This window comes from Pan troglodytes, chromosome 12 (genome assembly GCF_028858775.2).
Source record: "Pan troglodytes isolate AG18354 chromosome 12, NHGRI_mPanTro3-v2.0_pri, whole genome shotgun sequence".
NCBI lineage: Eukaryota > Metazoa > Chordata > Mammalia > Primates > Hominidae > Pan > Pan troglodytes.
Window position 1 is genome coordinate 61,593,107 of NC_072410.2, and position 23,972 is coordinate 61,617,078.

The 23,972-nt window shown below is 40.5% G+C and overlaps 1 protein-coding gene across 14 annotated transcripts in view; it reads right to left on the reverse strand.

The window, feature by feature from the left end:
- Window positions 1–23,972, reverse strand: part of SANBR (SANT and BTB domain regulator of CSR) — a 72,613-nt gene that overhangs the window by 23,262 nt on the left and 25,379 nt on the right. For 9 of the 14 annotated variants that reach the window (XR_008546404.2, XR_010149513.1, XR_010149511.1 and 6 more), the window contains exons 11-16: window positions 23,016–23,139; window positions 17,750–17,902; window positions 11,611–11,756; window positions 8,955–9,054; window positions 7,262–7,294; window positions 6,315–6,414 (exon numbers count right to left, since the gene is read on the reverse strand). Coding sequence is in view for 6 of the 14 variants with exons in the window: in XM_024354366.3 (XP_024210134.2) it covers window positions 6,315–6,414; window positions 7,262–7,294; window positions 8,955–9,054; window positions 11,611–11,756; window positions 17,750–17,902; window positions 23,016–23,139 (656 nt within the window). In the remaining 8 variants the exon portion in view is untranslated. Of the gene's footprint in view, window positions 1–1,777; window positions 1,863–6,314; window positions 6,415–7,261; window positions 7,295–8,954; window positions 9,055–11,610; window positions 11,757–17,749; window positions 17,903–23,015; window positions 23,140–23,972 lie in introns of all 14 variants that reach the window. The other 5 variants (XR_010149515.1, XR_010149514.1, XM_016948598.4 and 2 more) reach the window with 3 other exon arrangements.

The following is a 23,972-nucleotide window of genomic DNA, read 5'->3' on the forward strand; positions in this document are numbered from 1 at the left end:
AGAAGTATTGAAATCTCTAGCTATAAGTGGTAATCTGTGTATTTTTCCTTACAGATTTGTCTGTTTTTGCTTTGTATATTTTAGGGCTTTATAATTAGGCACATTTACATTTATACTAAAAGTACAAAAATTAGCCAAGTATGGTGGTGCATGCCTGTAATCCCAGCTACTCGGGAGACTGAGGCACAAGAATCACTTGAACCCAGGAGGTAGAGGTTGCAGTGAGCCGAGATTGTGCCATTTCAGCCTGGTGATAGAGCGAGACTCTGTCTCAAAAAAAAAAAAAAAAAAAAAAAAAATACGATGAGTGACTTTATGCCAATAAATCTGACAAACTGGATAAAATTCCTTGAAAGACGGAAATTATCAAAACAAATTGAAGAGGCAATAGAAAACTTGAATAGCACCTATTAACTAATGAAAGTGAATTCATAATTTAAAGCCTTCCTATAACAAAAGCTCCAGGCCCATATGGCTTCACTGAATTTTATTATTCTTTTAAGGGAGAAACAATACAAATCCTACACAAACTCTTTCAGAAAAGGGGGTGATGTCACTCATTTTCTAATGTCATCATGACTCTGATATCAAAACTTGAAAAATACATAACAAGAAAACTACAAATATCTCTCATGAACAGAAACAAAAAATCCTTAACAAAATATTAGCAAGTAAGCCCAGGCATGGTGGCTCACACCTGTAATCCTACCACTTTGGGAGGCCGAGGTAGGAGGATTGCTTGTGGCTAGGAGTTCAAGAACATCCTGGGCAATATAAGGAGACCTTGTCTCTACAAAAAATCTTAAAGATTAGCTGGGCATGGTGGTGCACACCTGTGGTCCCAGCTACTCAGGAGGCTTGGGTGGGAGAACTGCTTGAGCCTTGGGAGGTCGAGGCTGCAGTGAGCTGTGATCACGACACGGCATTGAAGCCTGGGCAACAGAGAGCCCCTGTCTCAAAAATATATGTATGTGTATATACACATGCATGTATATATACATAGATACACACATATATATATGCAAGTCCAATGCAGTGAGATGTAGGAGTTCAGTCAGGATGGTGGGAAAAACTGTAAAATAAACTTTCTTAGAAGGCCAGAAGGTTTTTGCAGAAGCCTCAGGATAGAGTTATGGCTGAAGGCAGCCTAATCCTCTTTGAGCTATAGCAAGGGTAATTAACATAGGAATGTAGAGCAGTCTATCTAAATAGCTTGTTTACTCATGTGGTTCTAAGACTAACCGTTGACAATCTGTGGGTGCATGATTGCTCTCTACTAAGTGGGTCGGCAACGGTAATTACATTCTAGTGGCATTTACTTGAGACTTTTGTCGTTTAATGTGTGCTGAATAAATGCTGGGAAGGCCAGCAAGTCTGGGTCGCGGCTGCAACTCTTTACAGCACTCTCCTAGGAGTCTGTAAGCGGCCCAGACTCTCAGCCAGACAGACAAGCATAATATCTGTGTCAGCGTAAGTTATTCATCCGTCGTTGGGTCAGGATCTGCGGATCAGACTCCTGCAGTGATATATAAAAAGAGTAACAAATGACCAAGTGGAGTTTACACCAGAATACTGGTATAACGTGAAAAATCAATCAATGTACCTAATTGATACAATAAAGGAGAACATCTATATGATCTTCTCAATAGATGGAGAAAAAGCATGTGATAAAATGCAACACCTATTCGCTATAAAAACTCAGCAAAATAGAAACAGAAAGGAACTTTCTCAACTGAGAAAGGACATTTATGGGAAGCTGACAACTGACATTACATACTTAACGGTTAAAGACTGGATGTTTTCCCCATCAGACAAGGTAAGGATGTCTGTCTGTTTTCACCACTTCTATTCAATATCAGGTCCTAACCAGCACAAAAGGCAAGACATATAAATAAAAGGTATACAGATTGGAATGAAATCTAATAAATGAAGAGCAAATAACTGAATTTAGCAAGGTCATAGGACACAAAGTCAATATACAAACATCAATTGTATTTTGACCATCATTAGTATTACCATCAATGAGCAACCAGAAAAACAACTCCATTTATAATAGCATAAAAACACAGAGGAATAAATTTAACAAAAGATGTTCAACACCTGTACACTGAAACTACAAAACACTGTTGAGAGACATTAAAGAAGTCCTATATAAATGGAGAGATATTCCATGTTCATGGATGGGAAGAACTGCCATTGGAAAAAAAAGGAATTCACCCCAAATTGGTATATGGGTTCAACACAATCCCAACAAAAATCCCAAAAAGATATTTGTAGAAATATCCACACAGACTCTAAAATTTGTAGAAAATGCAAAGTACCTTGAAAGGCCAAAATAATTTAAAATTAAAGAATAATTTTGGAGGACTTACACCACCAGGTTTCAAGACTCACTAAAATCTACAAAAATTAACAGTGTGGTATTGATATGCTGATGTAAAGAAAGACATAAGAATCAATGGAAGAAAACACAGTTTGGAAATGGGGCCACATATAAATGGTCAACCGATTTTTAACATGCCAAGGTAATCCAATATGTTAGAAAAGAATAGTCTTTTCAATAAACGGTGCTGGAACAACCGGCTATGCCTATGGAAAAAAAGGAAGCTTGACCCTTAACTCATACAATAAACAAAAATTAACCTGAATGGGATCATAATCTTAAATAAAAAGCTAAAATCATACAACTTCTAGAAGAAAACACAGCAGAAAATCTTTGTGACTTTGAGGTAGGCAAATACTTCTTAGCTATTAAATAATGGAACATAAAAAGGAAAAACTAAAAAATTAGAATTCACAAAATTTAAAACTTTAGCTCTTCAAAATACATCATTAAGAAAATTAGGCCTGGTGAGGTGGCTCATGCCTGTAATCCCAGCAGTTGGGAGGCCGAGGCAGGCGGATCACCTGAGGTCAGGAGTTCGAGACCAGCTCGGCCAACATGGCAAAACCCCATCTCTACTAAAAATACAAAAAGTAGCCCAGTGTGGTGGTGCACACCTGTAATCCCAGCTACTCGGGAGGCTGAGGCAGAAGAATCGCTGGAACCCAGGAGGCAGAGGTTGCAGTGAGAGATCGCACCTCTACACTCCAGCCTGGATGACAGAACTAGACTCTATCTCAAAAAAAAAGAAAAAAAAAAAAGAAAATTAAAAGGCAAGGCATAGACTAGGGGAAATATTGAGAAACATATGACTGACAAAAAAGACTTAGAAGAAATCTTACAATTCAATAATAAGGCAAATGAGCCAATAAAAATGGGCCAAAGATTTAAACAAACACTTCATAAAAAAGATATATAAATGGTCAGTAAAAACATGAAAAGTTGCTTAACACTATCCACCCACTAGAATGGCTAAAATTAAAAAGACCAATAATACCAAGTATTGATGTGAATGTGCAGCAACTGGAACTCTCATACACTACTGGTGGGAATGCACAGTGGTGGGACTGCTCCACTGCTTGTAGAGATGCAAAACGGCCACTTTGCAAAACAATTTGGCAGTTTCTTATAAAGTGAAACATACACTTACCATATGATCTAGTAATTTCACTCCTAAGTATCTACTCAAGAAAAATGAAAACACATGTCCACACAGACTTGTATGCAAATGTTCACAGCAGCATTATTCACAACAGCCAACAAGAGGAAAGCACCCATATGCCCATGAAATTGGGAATGGATAAACAAAGTATGGTATAGCCATACAATGGAATACTACTCTGCAATAAAAAGGAATAAACTACTGACACATGCAATAATATGGATGAATCTCAAAAACCTCATACTAAGTGAAAGAAGCCAGGAGCAAAAAACTACTCATGATTCCATTCATATGAAACCCTAAGAAAGGTAAATTGTTTTGACAAAACAGATTCATGGTTGCCTGAGAGCAGAACTGGAGAAAGGGAACTGAGTACAAAGGGGGACGAAGGAACTTTTTGAAATGATGTTCTAGATTTTTATTTTGGTGGTGGTTACACATCTGTGTGCCAAAACTCATCTACATGTACTCTTAAAATGGGTGAATTTTGTAACATATAACTTATACCTCAATCAAACTGTTGAAAAGAAATATTGTAGAATTTTCTCCTTTACTAATTAAAATGGACACAAAATTGCTAAAGAACCAGCTTTTTCATTGGAGGATTCGAGATGTTAAGAAAAATTACGTAAAACTTGGAGAGAAGATAAAGGGAAGGCAGCATGTTTTTTCTTTTCTTTTTTTTGAGACGGAGTCTCGCTCTGTCGCACAGGCTGGAGTGCAGTGGCACAATCTCGGCTCACTGCAAGCTCCGCCTCCCAGGTTCACACCATTTTCCTGCCTCAGCCTCCCGAGTAGCTGGGACTACAGGTGCCCGCCACCACGCCCGGCTAATTTTTTGTATTTTTAGTAGAGAAGGGGTTTCACTGTGTTAGCCAGGATGGTCTCGATCTTCTGACCTCGTGATCTGCCCGCCTCGGCCTCCCAAAGTGCTGGGATTACAGGTGTGAGCCACTGCGCCTGGCTGCAGCATGTTTTTTCAATGTCATTGGAGGGTTGTTTAACATGCCTACTCAAGAATCATTTAATTCTCTAAGAGAATGTTCCATGTCTGACTACCATCTACTGATGGCATCTGAAAATTACATGTTAACTTTCAGGTTTTTGTGTCTAATAAAAATGCAAATTATTTCTAAAAAGATAACCTAAGAGTTACGGGTTCACTAAGTTGTATGACACCGATCAATTTTGTATCTAACTTACAATCTTCTTTTTTTTTTTTTTAGATGGAGTTTCACTCTGATTGCCCAGGCTGGAGTGCAATGGGATGGTCTCGGCTCACTGCAACCTCCCCTTTCTGGGTTCAAGTGATTCTCCTGCCTCAGCCTCCTGAGTAGCTGTGATTACACGCACCTGCCACCATGCCCAGCTAAGTTTTGTATTTTTTTTTTTTGAGACAGAGTCTCGCTGTGTCGCCCAGGCTGGAGTGCAATGGCACAATCTTGGCTCACTGCAACCTCCGCCTTGTGGGTTCAAGCAGTTCTCCCACCTCAGCCTCCCAAGTAGCTGGGATTACAGGAACCCGTCATTATGCCCAGCTAATTTTTGTATTTTTGTAGAGACCGGGTTTCACCATGTTGGCCAGGCTGCTCTTGAACTCCTGACCTCAGGTGATCCGCCTGCCTCGGCCTCCTAAAGTGCTGAGATTACAGGCATGAGCCATCGTGCCCGGCCTAATTTTTGTATTTTTAGAAGCGACAGGGTTTCACCATGTTGGCCAGGCTGCTCTCGAACTCCTGACCTCAGGTGATCTGCCCGCCTCGGCTTCCCAAAGTGCTGGGATTACAGGGATGAGCCACTGCACACAGACCAACATTCTTTTTTCAAAAGTAGTATAATGGAATACCACTCTGCAATAAAAAGGAATAAGCAATATGAATGAATCTCAAAAACCTTATACTAAGAGAAAGAAGCCAGAGACAAAAGATTACTCATGATTCTATTCATATGAAATCCTAAAAGAGGTAAATTATTGTGACAAAACAGATTCATAATTGCCTATAAATACTTGAGTCTTCAAAGTCTCTTTGAACCAATTTTCCTTGCTGTTTCTCGGAACTAATGAGTTCAGAAATTTTGACACAAGTTAATTTTATAGTTGTACAATAGCCATGCTCTCGGCCGGGCACAGTGGCTCACGCCTGTAATCCCAGCACTTTGGGAGGCCGAGGCAGGTGGATCATCTGAGGTCAGGAGTTCAAGACCAGCCTGACCAACATTGTGAAACCCCGTCTCTATTAAAAATACAGAAAAATTAGCTGAGTAGTCCGAGCTACTCAGGAGACTGAGGCAGGAGAACTGCTTGAACCCAGGAAGTAGAGGTTGCAGTGAGCCAAGATTGCGCCACTGTGACAGAGTGAGACTCTGCCTCAAAAAAAAACAAAAAAAAAAACAAAAAAAACATGCTTTCCACTAAAAAAAAATCATACATTGATGAATGTTATTTAATGGTTTATTTGAGTATCGCTCCAAATCATCTCAGGTACACGTCTCAGATCACATTTCATCTGAAATGAGTCACACATTTAGTTGCACCTGAAGTGAAAACCTGGAGAGTTCTTTCTCAGTGTACTGCCCTTTCTTTATAGCTTTGAGTATTTTGTGTTCATGCCCGGGTTAGGAAATCTTGATGGTGTCTCCTTTCAATTTTTTTTCTATGTTGCAACCTACTCTCTATATAAAACCAATTCCCCATCCCTTGCATTAAAGGCTTCAGAATGTAACCCCTTCATAAACAGGGAGATTTGATTTTAACTTATAAACCAATACTTTGTTTCTTGGATACTTCTTCTTCATCTCCAACTTCATCTTCAGTGACCTCAGATCCAGTGGTATATTCTTCTTCTTCTGAAAACAGTGACTGTTGTTTCTAAGTTAAAAAAAAATCTATTATAAATGTAATATTATGATTTTTTATTGAATTCTTTCAAACATATTTACCTAAATTTCTTTTGAATGAATCAGTCATCAAGAGCTGATAAAATAACCTCTGGCTAGCACAATATCCAGGAAATAGACATAAGAATTTTTATATTTGGAGCAGGCTTACATTACTTCATATATTTTTTAATTCCTTCACAGAACCTAGAACAGTAGTAGGCACATAAGTACTCAGTATTTGTTGAATTGTACCTCTATCACTCAAGTAAATGTATATTCCTTGATATTAAGATTAAATTACAATATAGTAACCACCAATATTAAAGTAGTCTTATAAACAAGCACATATGCACATTCTCTGGGTGAATGTGGTCCTGGATTATTTAACCATATCTGCATTACTTTCCTGCATCTCTGTGCCCTACTGTCTGTTATCACTAATCCAAATTCCTGTTCCATTCTTGTGAATATTGATGGCAGACAGCATAGTACTGGCAAACAGGTAAAAAAAAAAAAAGTCAACCCATCACTCAAACAATCAAATAACTGGAACTTAACAAGTTTGTTGCTTTGTTCAATGTCCTAAATATGACATAAGAGTGACTTAAAAAAATCGTTTAACTAGATCTATGGATTATGCAGCCAGATATGGAATATGAGTCTGTCTTAAATAATTTAATGGCATTTTTACTTAAGTGCAAAATAGGAGAATCTGAAAAGGAAGATGTACATTTAACTAAAATTTGTAAAATAAGATACTGATAAGATTCTATTAAACTAAACTTTAATTTAGGAAGAAAGAGATCCATGAATGCTAACTGTAATTGCTCACTTACCAGTTGTAGAGTCCAGTTTTTCAACGACAAGAACTATAAGACAGGAATAAGAGATTAATAAATCTGCATTTACCTAGATTGCAGCTCCTTATTTTGATATAGATACTGCAGAAGAGTTGAAAAAAGTTACAAATATAGTTCCCTTCCAGGCTGAAACATAATTTAAAACTCAGGCTGAAAGTGATATGTTACAGTCTTTAATATCCTCTGCTAGAGGAGGATATGGATGTTTTCTAAAAGAAAGACACTTTCCCAGTATTATTTCCAAAGGACAAGTAAATCACGTACAAGAAAATTACTAAAATAATTTTAGTTATTTTTAGAACTATTTCAATCACTTTTTAGTGTTTATATTTTAATATAAATTAAGGAAGCAGACTACATATGGACATTCAATAAATCTAGTTTGTTGTTTGACATATAATTAATAAATAAATGTTAATGTGTGAATTTTTTTTTTTTTTTTTTTGAGACAGAGTCTCACTCTGTCACCCAGGCTGGAGTGCAGTGACACGATCTCCACTCACTGCAACCTCCGCCTTCTGGGTTTAAGCGATTCTCCTGCTTTAGCCTCCCGAGTAGCTGGGATTACAGGCACATGCCACTGCGCCCAGCTAAATTTTGTATTTTTAGTAAAGACAGGGTTTCGCCATCTTGACCAGACTGGTCTTGGACTCCTGATCTCAGCCTCCCAAAGTGCGGGGATTACAAGCATGAACCACCATGCCCGGCATGACTGAATATTTGTATAGCTGTCTGAAGTTTATAAAGCACTTCACAGGGAATATTTCACTTTCTCAAGTAAAAGCTATCTTAACCAACACAAAGACAGAACATTCATAGGCAAATATATTCCCTGGTCCTTAGTAACAAAGGCAAAGGAATAAAAAGGAGTCAAAGGAATCAAGTTTTCTGGTCACTTTAAAAATATTTCAGTTTTGAAACTTTTGTGTGTTTGTTTTTTGAGACAGGGTCTCACTCTGTCACCCAGACTCTAGGCTGGAACTTTTGAAGAATCTAAATATATTCCTAATTACAATAAAAGGATAATTTTATGCCAAAAAAAGTTTACAGAAGCAGAAGGAAACAAAATATCCATTCATGTTAACTTCATTCCTCAAATCATTTGTCCATAATAAAAACCTTAAAGACCATGTTATGTTTTGGGTTTTTCTTTTTTTTTTTTTTGAGACAGAGTCTCCCTCTGTCACCCAGGGTGGAGTGCAGTAGTGTGATCTCGGCTCACTGCAACCTCTGCCTCCTGGGCTTAAGCAATCTTCCCACCTCAGCCTCCCAGCAAAACTTGGACTACAGGCACAAGGCACCACACTTGGCTAAGTTTTGAACCTTTTTTGTAGAGATGAGGTCTCACTATATTGCCCAGGCTGGTCTCAAACTCCTGGGCTCAAGCCATCTTCCTGCCTCAACCTCCCAAAGTGCTGGGATTACAGGTGTGAGTCACCGTGGCTGGCCCCATGTTGTTTTTTTCCCTAAATTTAAATGTATTCATTATTAATTCTTTGAGGGCAAGAAATGTGTCCTATTGCCCTTAGAGTCCTATTACTAGGCATAATACCTTCTTATGATTAGGTAGTCAGTTCAATTTCAACTTAAACTGATCAGGTTCCTGTCAAAGATTAAATGTCATTAATTATTTATGTAAATAAAGAATAAGTGAAAAAAAACTACTCACAGCATTGAGCTCCCCAGTTTTGGGACCCCATGGTGTATTTGGCTCCAGTAAAACATCACATTCTATACCCTTTTCATCACAGAGGCCAAACCCAACATCACTTGAAAGAAAAAGACATTTTTATGGAGAAGAGTTTACTTTCTTAAAAATTTAAATGTGAATATCTTTTTATTACAAATGTTTCAAAAATCGCTTTTTAGAAATACAGTTCCTGAGTATAAGGATATCACGTCAACAATGACATTTCCTTTTTTTTTTTTTTTTTTGAGATGGAGTCTCGCTCTGTCACCCAGGCTGGAGGGCAATGGCATGATCTTGGCTCACTGCAACCTCTGCCTCCTGGGTACAAGCGATTCTCCTGCCTCAGCCTCCCGAGTAGCTGGGATTACAGGCACCCACCATCATGCCTGGCTAATTTTTGTATTTTTGTAGAGACGGGGTTTCACCATGTTGGCCAGGCTGGTCCTGAACTCTTGACATCAGGTGATCCACCCGCCTTGGCTCCCAAAATGCTGGGATTACAGGTGTGAGCCACTGCGCCCAGCCAACGATGACATTTCTTAATTCGTCCAGTGATTCCTCTAGCAAAAGACACCCCATTCAGCAAGCACCATTATACTTGACGCATCATACCTATGAGGTGGTGGAATGGGCTGCTATAACTGGTACTGCTTTAAGAACAGCCTTGGCTGGGCACAGTGGGTCACGCCTCTAATCCCAGCACTTTGCGAGGCCGAGGCGGGCGGATCACGAGGTCAGGAGATTGAGACCATATTGGCCAACATGGCGAAACCCTGTCTCTACTAAAATACAAAAAATTAGCCAGGCATGGTAGCACATGCCTGTAATCCTAGCTACTTGAAAGGCTGAGGCAGGGCAATTGCTTGAACCCGGGAGGCGGAGGTTGCAATGAGCTGAGATCGCACCACTGCACTCCAGCCTGGTGACAGAGCGAGACTCCATCTCAAAAAAAAGAAAGGAGGGGGGGCGGCCAGGCGCAGTGGCTCACGCCTGTAATCCCAGCACTTCGGGAGGCAGAGGCGGGTGGTTCACGAGGTCACGAGTTCGAGACCAACCTAGTCAACATGGTGAAACCCTGTCTCTACTAAAAATACAAAAATTAGCTGGGTGTGGTGGCGGGTGGCTGTAATTCCAGCTACTTGGGAGGCTGAGGCAGGAGAATGGCGTGAACCTGGGAGGCAGAGGTTGCAGTGAGCCAAGATCGTGCCACCGCACTCCAGCCTGGGCAACAAGAGCGAAACTCCAACTGAAATGCTTTTTTTCTTTTTGAGACGGAGTCTCCCTCTGTCGCCCAGGCTGGAATGCAGTGGCACAATCTCAGCTCACTGTAGCCTATGCCTCCCAGGTTCAAGCACTTCTCCTGCCTCAGCCTCTCAAATAGCTAGGATTACAGGCACCTGCCACCATGCCTGGTTAGTACAGACGGGGTTTCACCATGTTGGCCAGGCTGGTCTCAAACTCCTGACCTCAAGTGATCGGCCTGCCTCGGCCTCTCAAAGTGCTGGGATTAAAGGTGTGAGCCACCACGCCTGGCTAAGAACAGCCTCTTTTAAAGTGTCCTCCAGCCTCTAACCTTACAACCTGCTGCCACTGCAAAATGATGAAAGTGACTTCAGAAATTACCGAATTCGAGGAGTTCAAACTCATGGAGAGATGAACTCAACCATCAACATTTTTTTCTAGTTGGATCAATCATGCATTGATTGATACAATCAATTGGTTGATCAATGATCATGGGGTTTCACCATGTTGGCCAGACTGGTTTCAAACCCCTGACCTCAAGTGATCCGCCTGCCTCGGCCTCCCAAAGTGCTGGGATTAAAGGCATGAGCCACTGTGCCTGGCTAAGAACAGCCTCTTTTAAAGAGTCCTCCAGCCTCTAACCTTACAACCTGCTGCCATTGCAAAATGATGAACGCGACTTCAGAAATTACTGAATTTGAGAAGTTCATACTCATGGAGAGATGAACTCAGCCATCAATATTTTTTTCTAGTTGTATCAATCATGCATTGATTGATACAATCAACTGGTTGATCAATTGGTTGAGAGGGCCTCAAGCAACTTGGGAACCCTCATTCATCACCACCACACATTGGATTTAAGGTCTTAACCTTTTTAATCACCAAGGGCTCTTTTCTTTTTTTTTTTTTGCTCTTTTTTTTTTGCTCTGTCACCCAGGCTGGAGTGCGGTGGCACGATCTTGGCTCACTGCCAGCTCCACCTCCCGGGTTCACGCCATTCTCCTGCCTCAGCCTCCCGAGTAGCTGGGACTACAGGCACCCACCACCACGCCCGGCTAATTTTTTGTATTTTTAGTAGAGATGGGGTTTCACTGTGTTAGCCAGGATGCTCTCGATCTCCTGACCTCGTGATCCGCCCGCCTTGGCCTCCGAAAGTGCTGGGATTACAGGTGTGAGCCACCGCGCCCAGCCACCTCCAGTATTTTTAAGTGTGCTGCCTATCATATAAATATCTGTCTGCTCTTACTGTAAGCTAACATATAATTTCAGTTAAGTTTTCTGAAATAATGAAAACTACTTGAGGACTGACGTTGCTGATTTGGGGATAAGGGATTCTGAAATGGGAACTGCTGAATAAAGCTATAATACAGTGTTGGGTTTTTCCACCCCTCACCTAACTGTATCTTTTGAAAAAGGCACAACAATGACATCTCTGTACTTGTGCAAATCGTCCAACATTCTAGCAGTGGGACAGGACGGCAAATCTCCGCCTTCACCTTGATCACGAAGTGTAACCATGTGGTCCCTCACTTTACAGCCCTGTCACATAAGAGACAATAAATTAGAGGTTAGTTTGTTATAGAACACTCCTTCAAAGATCGCTGTTTTTCTTTTCTTTGCCAAGTCATATTGTCATATACATATTTTACAACTTTTTCTCAAGAAAAACATTCCTCATACAGAAAAGAGATTCAATCATAACTGTATGGCTTAACAAATACCCAAGAATACCCATATAATCACAATCCACATTAAGAATTAGAACATTACGAGCACTCCAGGAGTGCCCACAGGCCCAATTCTGATCATAACGGTTTCCCTCCTCCCAACAGGTAACCTCTACCCTGGCTTGTGGTAATTACTTCCTTGCTTTTCTTTATCCCTCTGCCACTTAAGGATGCATTCCTAAACACTATAGTTTAGTCTCACTTGTTTTGTTTGACATTATGTTTCTACTGGGTGAGGTGGCTCAAGCCTATAATCCCAGCACTTTGGGAGGCCAAAGTGTGTGGATTGCTTGAGCCCAGGAGTTTGAGATCAGCCTGGACGACATGGCAAAACCCTGTCTCTAAAAAGGAAGAAAAAAATTAGCTGGGTGTGGTGATGCATGCCTCCAGTCCCAGCTACCTCAGGAAGCTGAGGTGGGAGGATCACTTCAGCTCAGGGAGGTCGAGATTGCCTTTAGCCATGATCAGGCCACTGCACTCCAGCTTGGGCGATAGAGTGAAACCCTGTCTCAAAAAAAAAAAAAAAAAAGAAAGAAAAATTATGTTTTTATGATTCAACGATGTTATTTCATGTAATAATAACATTTGCTTTAATGTATAGTGTTTCACTGCATGAATATACACCATTTATTTACTCTTCTACCACTGATGGCTTGTTTCTAGTTTGGGGCTACTAAAAATAATATTGCTATGAACATTCTTTTATCTGTTTCTCAGTACACAAGTGCTCATGTGTACCAAATTATATTACCATCAGCAGTATATGAGGATTCCTGTTACTCCAAATGCTTGCTAACACTTGGTCAGACATTTAAATTTTAGTCATTCTGGCTCGGCGTGGTGGCTCATGCCTGTAATCACAGCACTTTGGGAGGCTGAGGCAAGCAGATCACTTGAGGCTAAGAGTTCGAGACCAGCCTGGCCAACATGGTGAAACCCTGTCTCTGATAAAAATACAAAAATTTAGCCAGGCATGGTGGCACGCACCTGTAATCCAGCTACTCAGGAGGCTGAGGCATGAGAATTGCTTAAGCCCAGGAGGCGGAGGTTGCAGTGAGCCAACATGGTGCCACTACACTCCAGTCTGGGCAACAGAGCAAGAGCAAGACTCCACCTCAAAAAAAAAAAAAATTTAGTAATTGTGGTAAATATGTATTGGCATTCATTCTGGCTTTAATTTGTGCTGGGATTTCTCCAGTTACAAATGAGGCTGTCCTTTTCATGTTTACAGGACAACTGTTTTTTTGTCTGAAGTGCCGGTTGTCTTTCTCCAATTTTTTTTTTTTTTTTTTTTGAGACACAGTCTTGCTCTTTTGCTAGACCGGAGTGCAGTGGTACGATCGCGGGTCACTGCAATCTCCGCCTCCCAGGTTCAAGCAATTCTCCTGCCTCAGCCTCCCAAGTAGCTGGGACTACAGGCGCACACCACCACGCCCAGCTAATTTTTGTATTCTTAGTAGAGCCGGGGTTTCACCATGTTGGTCAGTCAGGGTGGTCTCGATCTCTTGACCTCATGATCTGACCGCCTCGGCCTCCCAAAGTGCTGGGATTACAGGTGTGAGCCACCATGCCCAGTCGGGATATGAGCAACATATATATCGACAAAAGATTCATTATATATCTATTTTGGTTTTTTTGAGATGGAGTCTTGCTCTGTCACCCAGGCTGGAGTGCAATGGTCCAATCCTGGCTCACTGCAACCTCCGCCTCCTGGATTCAAGCGATTCTCCTGCCTCCCGAGTAGCTGGGATTACAGGCACCCACCACCATGCCCAGCTAACTTTTGTATTTTTAGTAGAGACAGTGTTTTCGCCATGTTGGCCAGGCTGGGCTTGAACTCCTGACCTCAGGTGATCCGCCCATCTCAGTCTCCCAAAGTGCTGGGATTACAGGCGTGAGCCACTGTGCCTGGCCTATTAATATATACAATTTTTTTTTTCTTCAGACGGAGTCTCGCTCTGTTGCCCAGGCTGCAGTGCAGTGATCTCAGCTCACTGTAAGCTCCACCTCCCAGGTTCACACCATTCTCCTGCCTCAGCCTCCCGAGTAGCTGGAACTATAGGCGCCCGCCACCAAGCCCGGCTAATTTTTTGTATTTTTAGTAGAGAAGGCGTTTCACCGTGTTAGCCAGGATGGTCTCGATCTCCTGACCTCGTGATCCACCCGCCTCAGCCTCCCAAAGTGCTGGGATTACAGGCGTGAGCCACAGCGCCCAGCCAATATATTCTTTTAAAGATGCCTACAAAGAAATATATTTTGCTCGAAACAATGTAGAAATATGATAGCTAAAATGGAAACAAACTAACCACAAATGTAAATTTGTGGTTACAAATTAATGTAGAAATTAATGTGGTTAGAAATTAATGTGGTTAGAAAGAACTGTAAAGACTAAAAAATCATGTTACTGAAACAAACATAATAGCAATGATGAATTAACGAAATATCTTGGGTCTAGCAAAGCTAATCTAATTTTGCTTAACGTCTCATGCCCAATTTAAGTATCTTTGTATGTAAAATATATAACTAAAACTTTAAGTATGAATGTTATGTAAGTAATCTATTACCTCACCAATAAAACTTCTAAGTAATCAAAGTTGGTGACCGATTGCAAATATAAGAAAACTAATGCAGTTAAAATTCCATGACCCATCATTCAGTAACATTCACGCCAATATCCCAAATTCCTTGCCCCTAAATTTCATCATCCCCATCTGGCAAAATCCTAACTCTAGATAAACTCAACTACCCATCTTCTCCCTGCCTGTACTCACGCAGACAAGGGTTACTGGAGAGAGTGATATAAACAGGCATGTTGAATTATGTTGTGAATTTATGACTGCCAATCTCCAGTGAGCTCTCAAACTTCCCAGGAGTATACATTTTCTCTGGAAAATTCACTCTCCTGTTTTTCAAAATACTATTTCAAACCTTCCATACTCCCCTCAAACCTTGGAACCTTCCGTCTTCCCCCTTATTCTTAGTGGATGGCTTAATCTACTTTTTAGAGAACAGAAAAAGCATTGGATTGGAATTAAGTTATCATCTAAATGACAAAAACAGAATTTTACTAATATCTACAACCATTCTACTCTTCTCTCCTGTTATAATAGAGGAGCTGTCCTCCCTCTTGTCGAAATTAATACCACTAAATGTGCTTAAGATCCCACCCTACCGTGCCTTCTCACCTTATACCATCAACCTCTCCTTCTCAACTGGATCCTTCCTACTGACTTTTAAAACGTTCTCTGGTATCAAAACAGAAACAAGGCCAGGCACGGTGGCTCACACCTGTATTCCAGCACTTTGGGAGGCCCAGATGGGCAGGTCATTTGAGGTCAGGAGTTCAAGACCAGCCTGGCCAATATGGTGAGACTCCATCTCTACTAAGAATACAAAAATTAGCCAGGCATGGTGGCACGTGCCTGTAATCCCAGCTACTTGGGAGGCTGACGCAGGAGAATCGCTTGAGCCCGGGAGGCAGAGGTTGCAGTGAGCTGAGATCGTGCCATTGCATTCCAGCCTGGGCAACAGCGAGACTCCTTCTCAAACAAACAAACGAAAAACCCCCAAAACACTAAACAAATATTCATAACCTAAATTACTAATCTATCTCCTCCCTTTCTCAAATTTCCCAAAAGAGATGTCATTTATACTGTTCCCATTTGTTTATCTCTCACTCACTTCTCAACCCATAAAAACCTGGCTTCTGGATCTAGCACTCCACCAAAATAGCTCTTCACACCTATGAATTCCCTGTCACTAAGGCCAAAGGACACAGTTCTTTCATTCTTTTATTTGACCTCTTAGCAGTATTAGGCACCACAGTCCACTCTTTCTTTAATATTACTCCCTCAACTTTCATGGCAACATTCTCAATTTTCCTCCCATTATTCTGGCTGCCCCTGACCATTCTCCTTTGCAGGCTCATGCTGCTTCACCCAGCCATAGCTGTAGTTTCCCTCTGCTCTTCATACACTCACCTATACCTGCTGGCTTTAACTATCATCTATTGCAAGAAAACTTATGAGTTATTATCTCCAGCCTAGCCACTTCTCTGAGCTCCCAAACTCATATATCTAACGGCCTCTGCCTGGTTATCTCAGAAAGCATCTCAAACTCAAAATGTCCAAAACAGAACTCACGAGTCTCCCTCGAAACCTGATTTCCATCTGCTGCTTCCTCTTCAGTGAATGGCACCACCAAGTAGCACCAACAAGAAACTGAGTCATCCTTCCCCCTCTCCCTCTGTAATACAATCTGTCAGGTAATTTCAGTTTTATCTCTTAAATATTAAATTCATCCACTTCTCTTCATCTTCACTGCTCTGGTCCAAGCTAACATCAGCTCTCTCTACGATAACTTCCCTTTGTACGTGATTCCACTGACTACCTCTCAAGTGTGCATTTTCCACACTGCAACTGATATTTTCCAAATGGAGATAAAAGAAAAACTTGAACATGGCTTATGAGGTCCTGCTCCTGCATGGACTGACACCTACCTACCTCTCCAGCCTTGTCTTGAACTATGCATGTTTTCTACAACAGCCTCAGGCTCTTTCGGTCTCTTTTACTCACTATGTTCCTTCTGACCTTGCTGTTCTGACTAGAATGCTCTTTCCTTTCCTCTTCACCTCACATACTCCTACGAATCCTTCAGATCTCAACCTAATGCCAGCTCCTTTGAGGATTTCCTTGACATCTATGGCTGAATCATACCAGCCTATTACAGACATTTATGGCCCTGTATATGTCTTCAAACATTTCTTTGGGTGCTTTTTTCCCTTTTGTTATTACTGCCCCAGCTGTAAGTTCCATAAAGGCATAAATGATCCAAGTTTACAGGCTATCCTCTGCCTTGCACAGTGTATAGCACATCTTTGGTGCTTTATAAACATTTTTTGTATGGATGATGATAAAGAGCTTTAGGTTCCTTTCATTCACACGTGACATTTAATTACATAACATTTTCAAAAGTGTTTGTGATCAGAGAATCTAACCTACAGCAATACTCACACATTGCACCAATATATATGTGCAAGGATATTCACTGCAACACAGTAATACCATCAGTCTAGAAACCACCTACATGTTCATTAATAGGAGAATGGTTAAATTGTGATATATACATAGCTTGGAATATTATACAGCAGTTAAATAAAATGGCACAGAAAGATACCCTAGTTATGTTGTTGAGTAAAAAAGGCAAATTACAGAATATTATTAGTATGATCTTGTTTCCAATATAAAAAGCCATATATAAGGCTGGGTGTGGTGGCTCACACCTGTAATCCCGGCACTCTGGGAGGCCAAAGCAGGCAGATCGCTTCAGCTCATGAGTTCGAGACCAGCCTGGGCAACATGGCGAAACCCTGTCTCTAACAAAAATACAAAAAATTACCGGTTGTGATGGCGTGTGCCTGTAGTCCCAGCTACTCAGAAGGCTGAGGTGGGAGGATTGTTTGAGCCTGGGAGGCAGAGGCTGGAGTGAGCCTAGATGGCGCCACTGCACTCCACCCTGGGCAACAGAGCGAGACCCCATCTCAAAAAAAAAGCAAAAAAACAAAAAACAAAAACCTCCAAAAATATATATATATATATATAATTTGTGCCTGAAAGGTACAAAAGAAGGTCTAAAAGGAAACCATTAACAGTGATTATCTCTAAGAAGAGATGGAAAATGGGGGAGTGTTATAAAGAGGAACGGCTTCTTACTATATTTATGTATTGTTTGAAGTCTTTTATACATTAATGTATTACTGTTATACTTTAAAAACTGTAGCTACTAAGGGCAATATTCAAAATTCACCTTTGTAAGCTGAGTAGGATCAAACCGAAGAACCTTTTGGTTACAGCAGGGATAAATTCCAGTGCCAACAGTATTCAATGAACTTGCTGCAGTAGGATAAACCACTGTTTCTGAGTGGTATTGACAATGTGAAAATTCAATACAGAGAAAGGCCTGATAAAGACATAGATAAAATCAACTACTATTTCCACAACAAAATTATACGTTTCAAAAATACTTAAGACCAAATATTATATGCTCCGTTTTTATATTAAATATGCAGAAAAAGCCAATCTATACAGACACAAAGTAGATTAGTGGTTGCCAGGGGTGGAAGGTTATAATGTGGAATAGCAGCAAATGGGCATGAGGGATCTTTTTGAGGTGATGGAAATGTGCTAAAATTGGATGATGGTGATGACTGTACAACTCTAAATTTAGCAAAAAAAAAAAAAAGTGAATTGCAGACTTAAAAAGAGTAAATTCTGGACACAACCTAACTTAATAAAAATAAAAAAATAAAATGAGTAAATTTTATGGCGTGTAATTCTACTTGAATAAAGCTATTAGACAGCAAAAAATGAAATCAACTTAAGCAAAATTCAGATGAATTAAGCTGATCTTGATATACACTCAATTTTACAACTGGCCAATCACCTCAAATGTTTTCCAAAGAAAAATAAAATTTTGCTTCATTTGGTTATTCCTTGATGCTTTCTTTTTTGGAGATGGAATCTCGCTCTGTTGCCCAGGATGGAGTGAAGTGGTGCCATCTAGCCTCACTGCTACCTCCGCCTCCCAGATTCAAGCAATTCTCCTGCCTCAGCCTCCCGAGTAGCTGGGATTACAGGCGTGCACAAACACACCCGGCTAGTTTTTCTATTTTTAGTAGAGACAGGGTTTTGCCATGTTGGTCAGGCTGGTCTTGAACTTCTGACCTCAGGTTATCCGCCTGCTTCAGCCTCCCAAAGTGCTGGGATTACAGGCGTGAGCCACCATGCCTGGCCCCTTGATGCATTTTTAAGGTAAATATTTAGCATCACTATTAATAAAAATTATGACATAACTTTGAATCATTGGCTTTGAAAACTTTGATAAAAGCTTATCAAGGTTTAATTGTCAAATTAAACATCAGGTTACAATTGTTTATAAGTTAGTAAAATAGGACCAGGTGCGATGGTACACACCTGTCACTCCAGCTACTAGGGAGGCTGAGGCAGAAGGACTGCTTAAACCTAGGAATTCGAGGCCAGCCTGGGCAATGTAGCAAGATCCCATCTCAGGAAAAAAAAAAAAGAAAAAAAGAACATGGTGCAAGCACTGTCTAAGGAGTTTCAGTGGACACAGGTGCTGCTTGCGATGGGGAAGACCACTGGGCTAGGCAGCTGGGGGCTGGTGGGTAGACAGAGGTTGTGCCACCAGTTCTGAGAAAAGGTTGGTTGGGATGGACCCTGAGTCCCAGGAGTTGGTTTGGAGAAGGGAAACTGAGGCTCTGAGTGGTAAAATTATTGGATTCAGAGATACTATGGGGGCTCTGAAGGTTGGATTCTGTTAGCCTTGTGGGCTAGGGAGAGCATCCTTGAGTAGGTGATATCTTACTCAGATCTAGAGGGGACAAGACTTTTGGGCCTGTGCAGGGGGCACCATTGGTGGGTGATGATAATGTTGGGCTTTGAAGGCAGGAGATCTTGAGAAGGTAAAACCATTTTATCTAGAAAGGAAGGAAGTGGGTGTTGGGTTTTTGTGTCATGGTTGCGGGAGCCATTGGGAGGGCAATTCCATTAGCCAGTGGGAGGTAGAAAGTTTGTAAGAAATACCATGCCAGGGGACTGGAGAAAGACCCCAGATGTCATTGTTTCTGGGTGGAGATCCTGTGTGAGCGGTGGTGGTGTATCCTAAGAGGGGGCAGTACCACTGGATGATTAAGGGTGGTCCCACAAGGCCTGGGGTGAAGAAAGACCTGAATGGGTAATACCATTAATAGCCATTGGGGAAAGGACCAGAAAAGGTGAAAAAGTGAAACCTTGGACTGGATGGAGGGGACATCACTGGGCTTTTAGGAGGTACCCTGACTGGTACTCTGATCACTTGTTTCTTTTTGCGGGGGACTCTGAGGTGGGATGAAAAGCTATAGTACTGCACCAGGAGTGGGCCCTTGTTGAGAGAGTTCCTCACTGGGGGAGACTTTAAGAAGGGGAAACCTGAATAGGGTCCTGTCGGGGAGGAGAGGGACTCTGAGCGAGAACAGGTTAAAAACAAAAACAAGTTAGTAAAATAATTCAAATAAAAACACAACATTAACAATCTAAGCACTGATCTTTTTTTTCTATTTATATTATGATGTACTGAAGTTGCTATTTGATAAGCAATGATCTTTAACATAAATGCATTAAAGAATAGTTTATAATTCAGAATTTTCAGCTGCCTATAATTCAGAATTTTTGGTTGTTAGTTTCAATTGTGATGTTCACATAATGGTTTTTAATTTTAAAAATTTGAGAACCTATAAAAACTATAAGGTGCACGTTCTCTTACATACAATATTCTGCATACAAACCATTTTATGAGTTTATGAGCTCTATAATAAATAGTCAATATCATCAATCAATATTCAATTTGCTGTAAAGGAGAGGAAAATAATCTCTCAAAGTTTCTGCATTCTGACATGTTAAGCAACTCAGATTTTAGAAGCTTGATATCCTTGATTATGTCACACTCCGATTGTGAGGAGGACCTTTACACACCTATTAGATTAACAAAAAACCCAAACCTGACTATATCAATTGCTACTGAGATGGGGGGCAACTAGAACTCTCATATGTAGCTGGTAGAAATGCAAAATGGTTCTGGGACTTTGGAAAACTATTAGGCATGGCAAGTGTTAAACTACCACACAAACCAGCAATCCTACTCCTAGGTAATAAGAAAGAAGAGAGGCCGGGCGCAGTGGCTCAGGCCTATAATCCCAGCACTTTGGGAGGCCAAGGCAGGCGGATCACCTGAGGTCAGGAGTTTGAGACCAGCCTGGCTAACCTGGTGAAACCCCATTTCTACTAAAAATACAAAAAATTAGGCGGGTGTTGTGGCGCATGCCAGTAATCCCAGCTACTCAGAAGGCTGAGACAGGAGAATCGCTTGAACCTGGGAGGTGGAGGTTGCAGTGAGCCAAGATGGCGCCAGCGCACTCCAGGTTGGGCAACAAGAGTGAAACTCCATCTCAAAAAAAAAAAAAAAAAAAGAGAGAAATAAATACATCCAAGAGAAATAAAAACCTATGTTCACAGGAAAACCTGTATTGTTTATAGCAGCTTTCTTCATAATGGCCCCACACTAGACCACAAACATCCTCCAACTGGTGAATGTCTGAACATACTGTGATATAGTCATACAACAGACTACTACTTAGCCATAAAAAAGAACTAATTTATGAAACAACATGGATAGATTTTACATCCATTTTTCGAAGTGAAGGAAGCTAGATTCAAAAAGCTAAATGCTATATGATCCTATTTATATGACGTTCTGGAAAAGGCAAAACTATATATAGAGAAAACAGATGAGTGGTTACCAGAGGCTAGGGTGGGGGAATTAATTGACTAAAGAGCGGCACAAAGAAATTTCTTTTAGGGTGATGGAAGTGTTACATGCTTTGATTGCGGAGGTAGTTATACAATTGTAAGCACTGTCGAAACTCACAAAAAGGATGCATTTTACTGTATATAATACTTCAACAAACCTTTTTAAAATTGTGGGAACACAGAACCCATTGAGTGGGAACTTGAACAGTTTAAAATCCCAATCTGAAGATTTTGACAAGCTGTTCTTCCTTCCCTCTATTGAAAATCATTACGCAAGTGACAGAGGAAAATTACTGGGGAGAGGAAAACTTTAGGGATTCGAAAGAAATTACATGTCGAAAACTCTGCATTTATACATAAGATTAATTAGGAATGACTGTGACTTAGAAAAACCTATTTATTCCACAAAAGGGTTTATTATAGGTTCCTACAAATAGCAAGTTTTCTTATGCTTTTATTATAAACATTAATTAAAAAACAAAAACTTTTTGGGAACAAAATTGTTGTAACAATAAAGGCACATATCAATAGCATCCTGTCTGCAAAGGTGCTTCTGAATTTCTATAGAAGTGTATAGAACAACAGAGAAAATAGTTTGGCTGGAAACAAGTGAAGGCAATAAGGATTTTTTAATAATTGTTTTCATTGAAAAACTGGATTTGATCACTTAAAACCAGTGACTTTTTTTTTTTTTTCTCTTTTGAGACAGAGTTTCCCTCCTTTCCCAGACTGGAGTGCAATGGCGCAATCTCAGCTCACTGCAACCTCTGCCTCCGGGGTTCAAGTGATTCTCCCACTTCAGCCCACTGAGTAGCTGGGATTACAGGCATGCGCCACCACGCCTGGCTAATTTTGCGTTTTTAGTAGAGATGAGGTTTCTCCATGTTGGTCAGGCTGGTCTGGAATTCCTGACCTCAGGTGATCCACCTGCCTCAACCTCCCAAAGTGCTGGGATTACAGGCATGAGCCACCGTGCCTGGCCAAAACCTGTTGCTTTTCTAAAAATTCAACAAGTCTTTGATTGTTTCAGGAATGGAAATAAAAAAAGAGAAAGAAGAAACAATGTCAAGAGAAATGAAACCAGATGCAAAAAATGTTTAACAGCACCATTGCTTTTGCCACTAGTTTTATTTTATTTTTATATTTTATTTTATTTTATTTTTGAGATGGAGTCTTGCTCTGTCACCCAGGCTGGAGTGCAGTGGCACGATCTCAGCTCACTGCAATCTCTGCCTCCCGGGTTCAAGTGATTCTCCTGCCTCAGCCTCCCGAATAGCTGGGATTACAGGCGTGTGCCACCACAACCGGGTAATTTTTCGTATTTTTACTAGAGATGGGGTTTCACCATGTTACATAGGATGGTCTTGATCTCCTGACCTCGTGATCCGCCCACCTCGGCCTCCCAAAGTGCTGGAATTAGAGGCATGAGCCACCATACCGGGACTAGTTTCATTTTTTTAAGAGATGGAGTCTCACTATGTCACCCAGGCTGGTATTGAACTCCTGGGCTAAAACGATCCACCTGCCTTGGTCTCTAAATGTGCTGAGATTACAGGCACGAGCCACCATGCCCAGCTGCCACTAGTTTCTTTAAAAAGATGTTGGATATTGTCCAAACACATTTAAACATATCAATTAAACAGCAGATATCAAAATAATCTTGCTCTCAATATTTGCAGAGCAGGATATTTAAAAAAAAAAAATCTTACCTGATAACATCTTGAACAAGTCAGCCAATTGATTGTTCCCCACAATCGCCAGTATACATCTCTCCAAGATTTTAATTCTTCGAAAAGACTATTCAAATACTCATGAACATCCCATGTCTTATCTCTGGGGAAAGAGCCTCAATTTTACAAGCAAGTGATATAAACAATTTGTTTTATTTATTTATTTAATTATTATCTTCTTTGAGATGGAGTTTCACTCTTGTTGCCCAGGCTGGAGTGCAATGGCATGATCTTGGCTCACTGTAACCACCACCTCCAGGATGCAAGCAATTCTCTTGCCTTGGCTTCCCAAGTAGCTGGGATTATAGGCATGTGCCACCACACCCGGCTAATTTTGTATTTTTAGTAGAGGCAGGGTTTGTATACTTGGTGGACAACAGGAAAAGGTATGAATGATTTGAATACCAAATAATTTTGCTAAGCTAGATAAAGGATTACAAATTAAATATAGTTTGAACAGGCCAAGAGTTGGGAATTAGGCAAATGTTAAATGGAAGCTTTATTCTAATTGCATATGTTATATGACAAGTTGTTATTAGTTACTGGTGATTCTAAACATTAGAATCATTAATGTATTAGTACTTTATATCACTAATAACATTTCATTAATGTATTAGTATTTTACACTATTTTTAAGTATCTTTTAGTAATTGAGTGATACAGAATATACAATCAGGTCTTGGTAATATAGATTTTTAGATTAAATAATATAAAGTTAAAAAATAGCAAAGCCTCAAAACCATATTTGCTATGGTCATATGCAACTCAAGTTTGTTTTTTGTTTTTGTTTTTGTTTTGTTTTTGAGACAGGGTCATACTCTGTTACCCAGCCTGGAGTGCAGTGGTGCAATCATCACAGCTTATTGCAACTTCAAACTCCTCGGTTCAAGTAATCCTCTTGCCTCAGCCTCCTGAGTACCTGGGATTACAGGTATG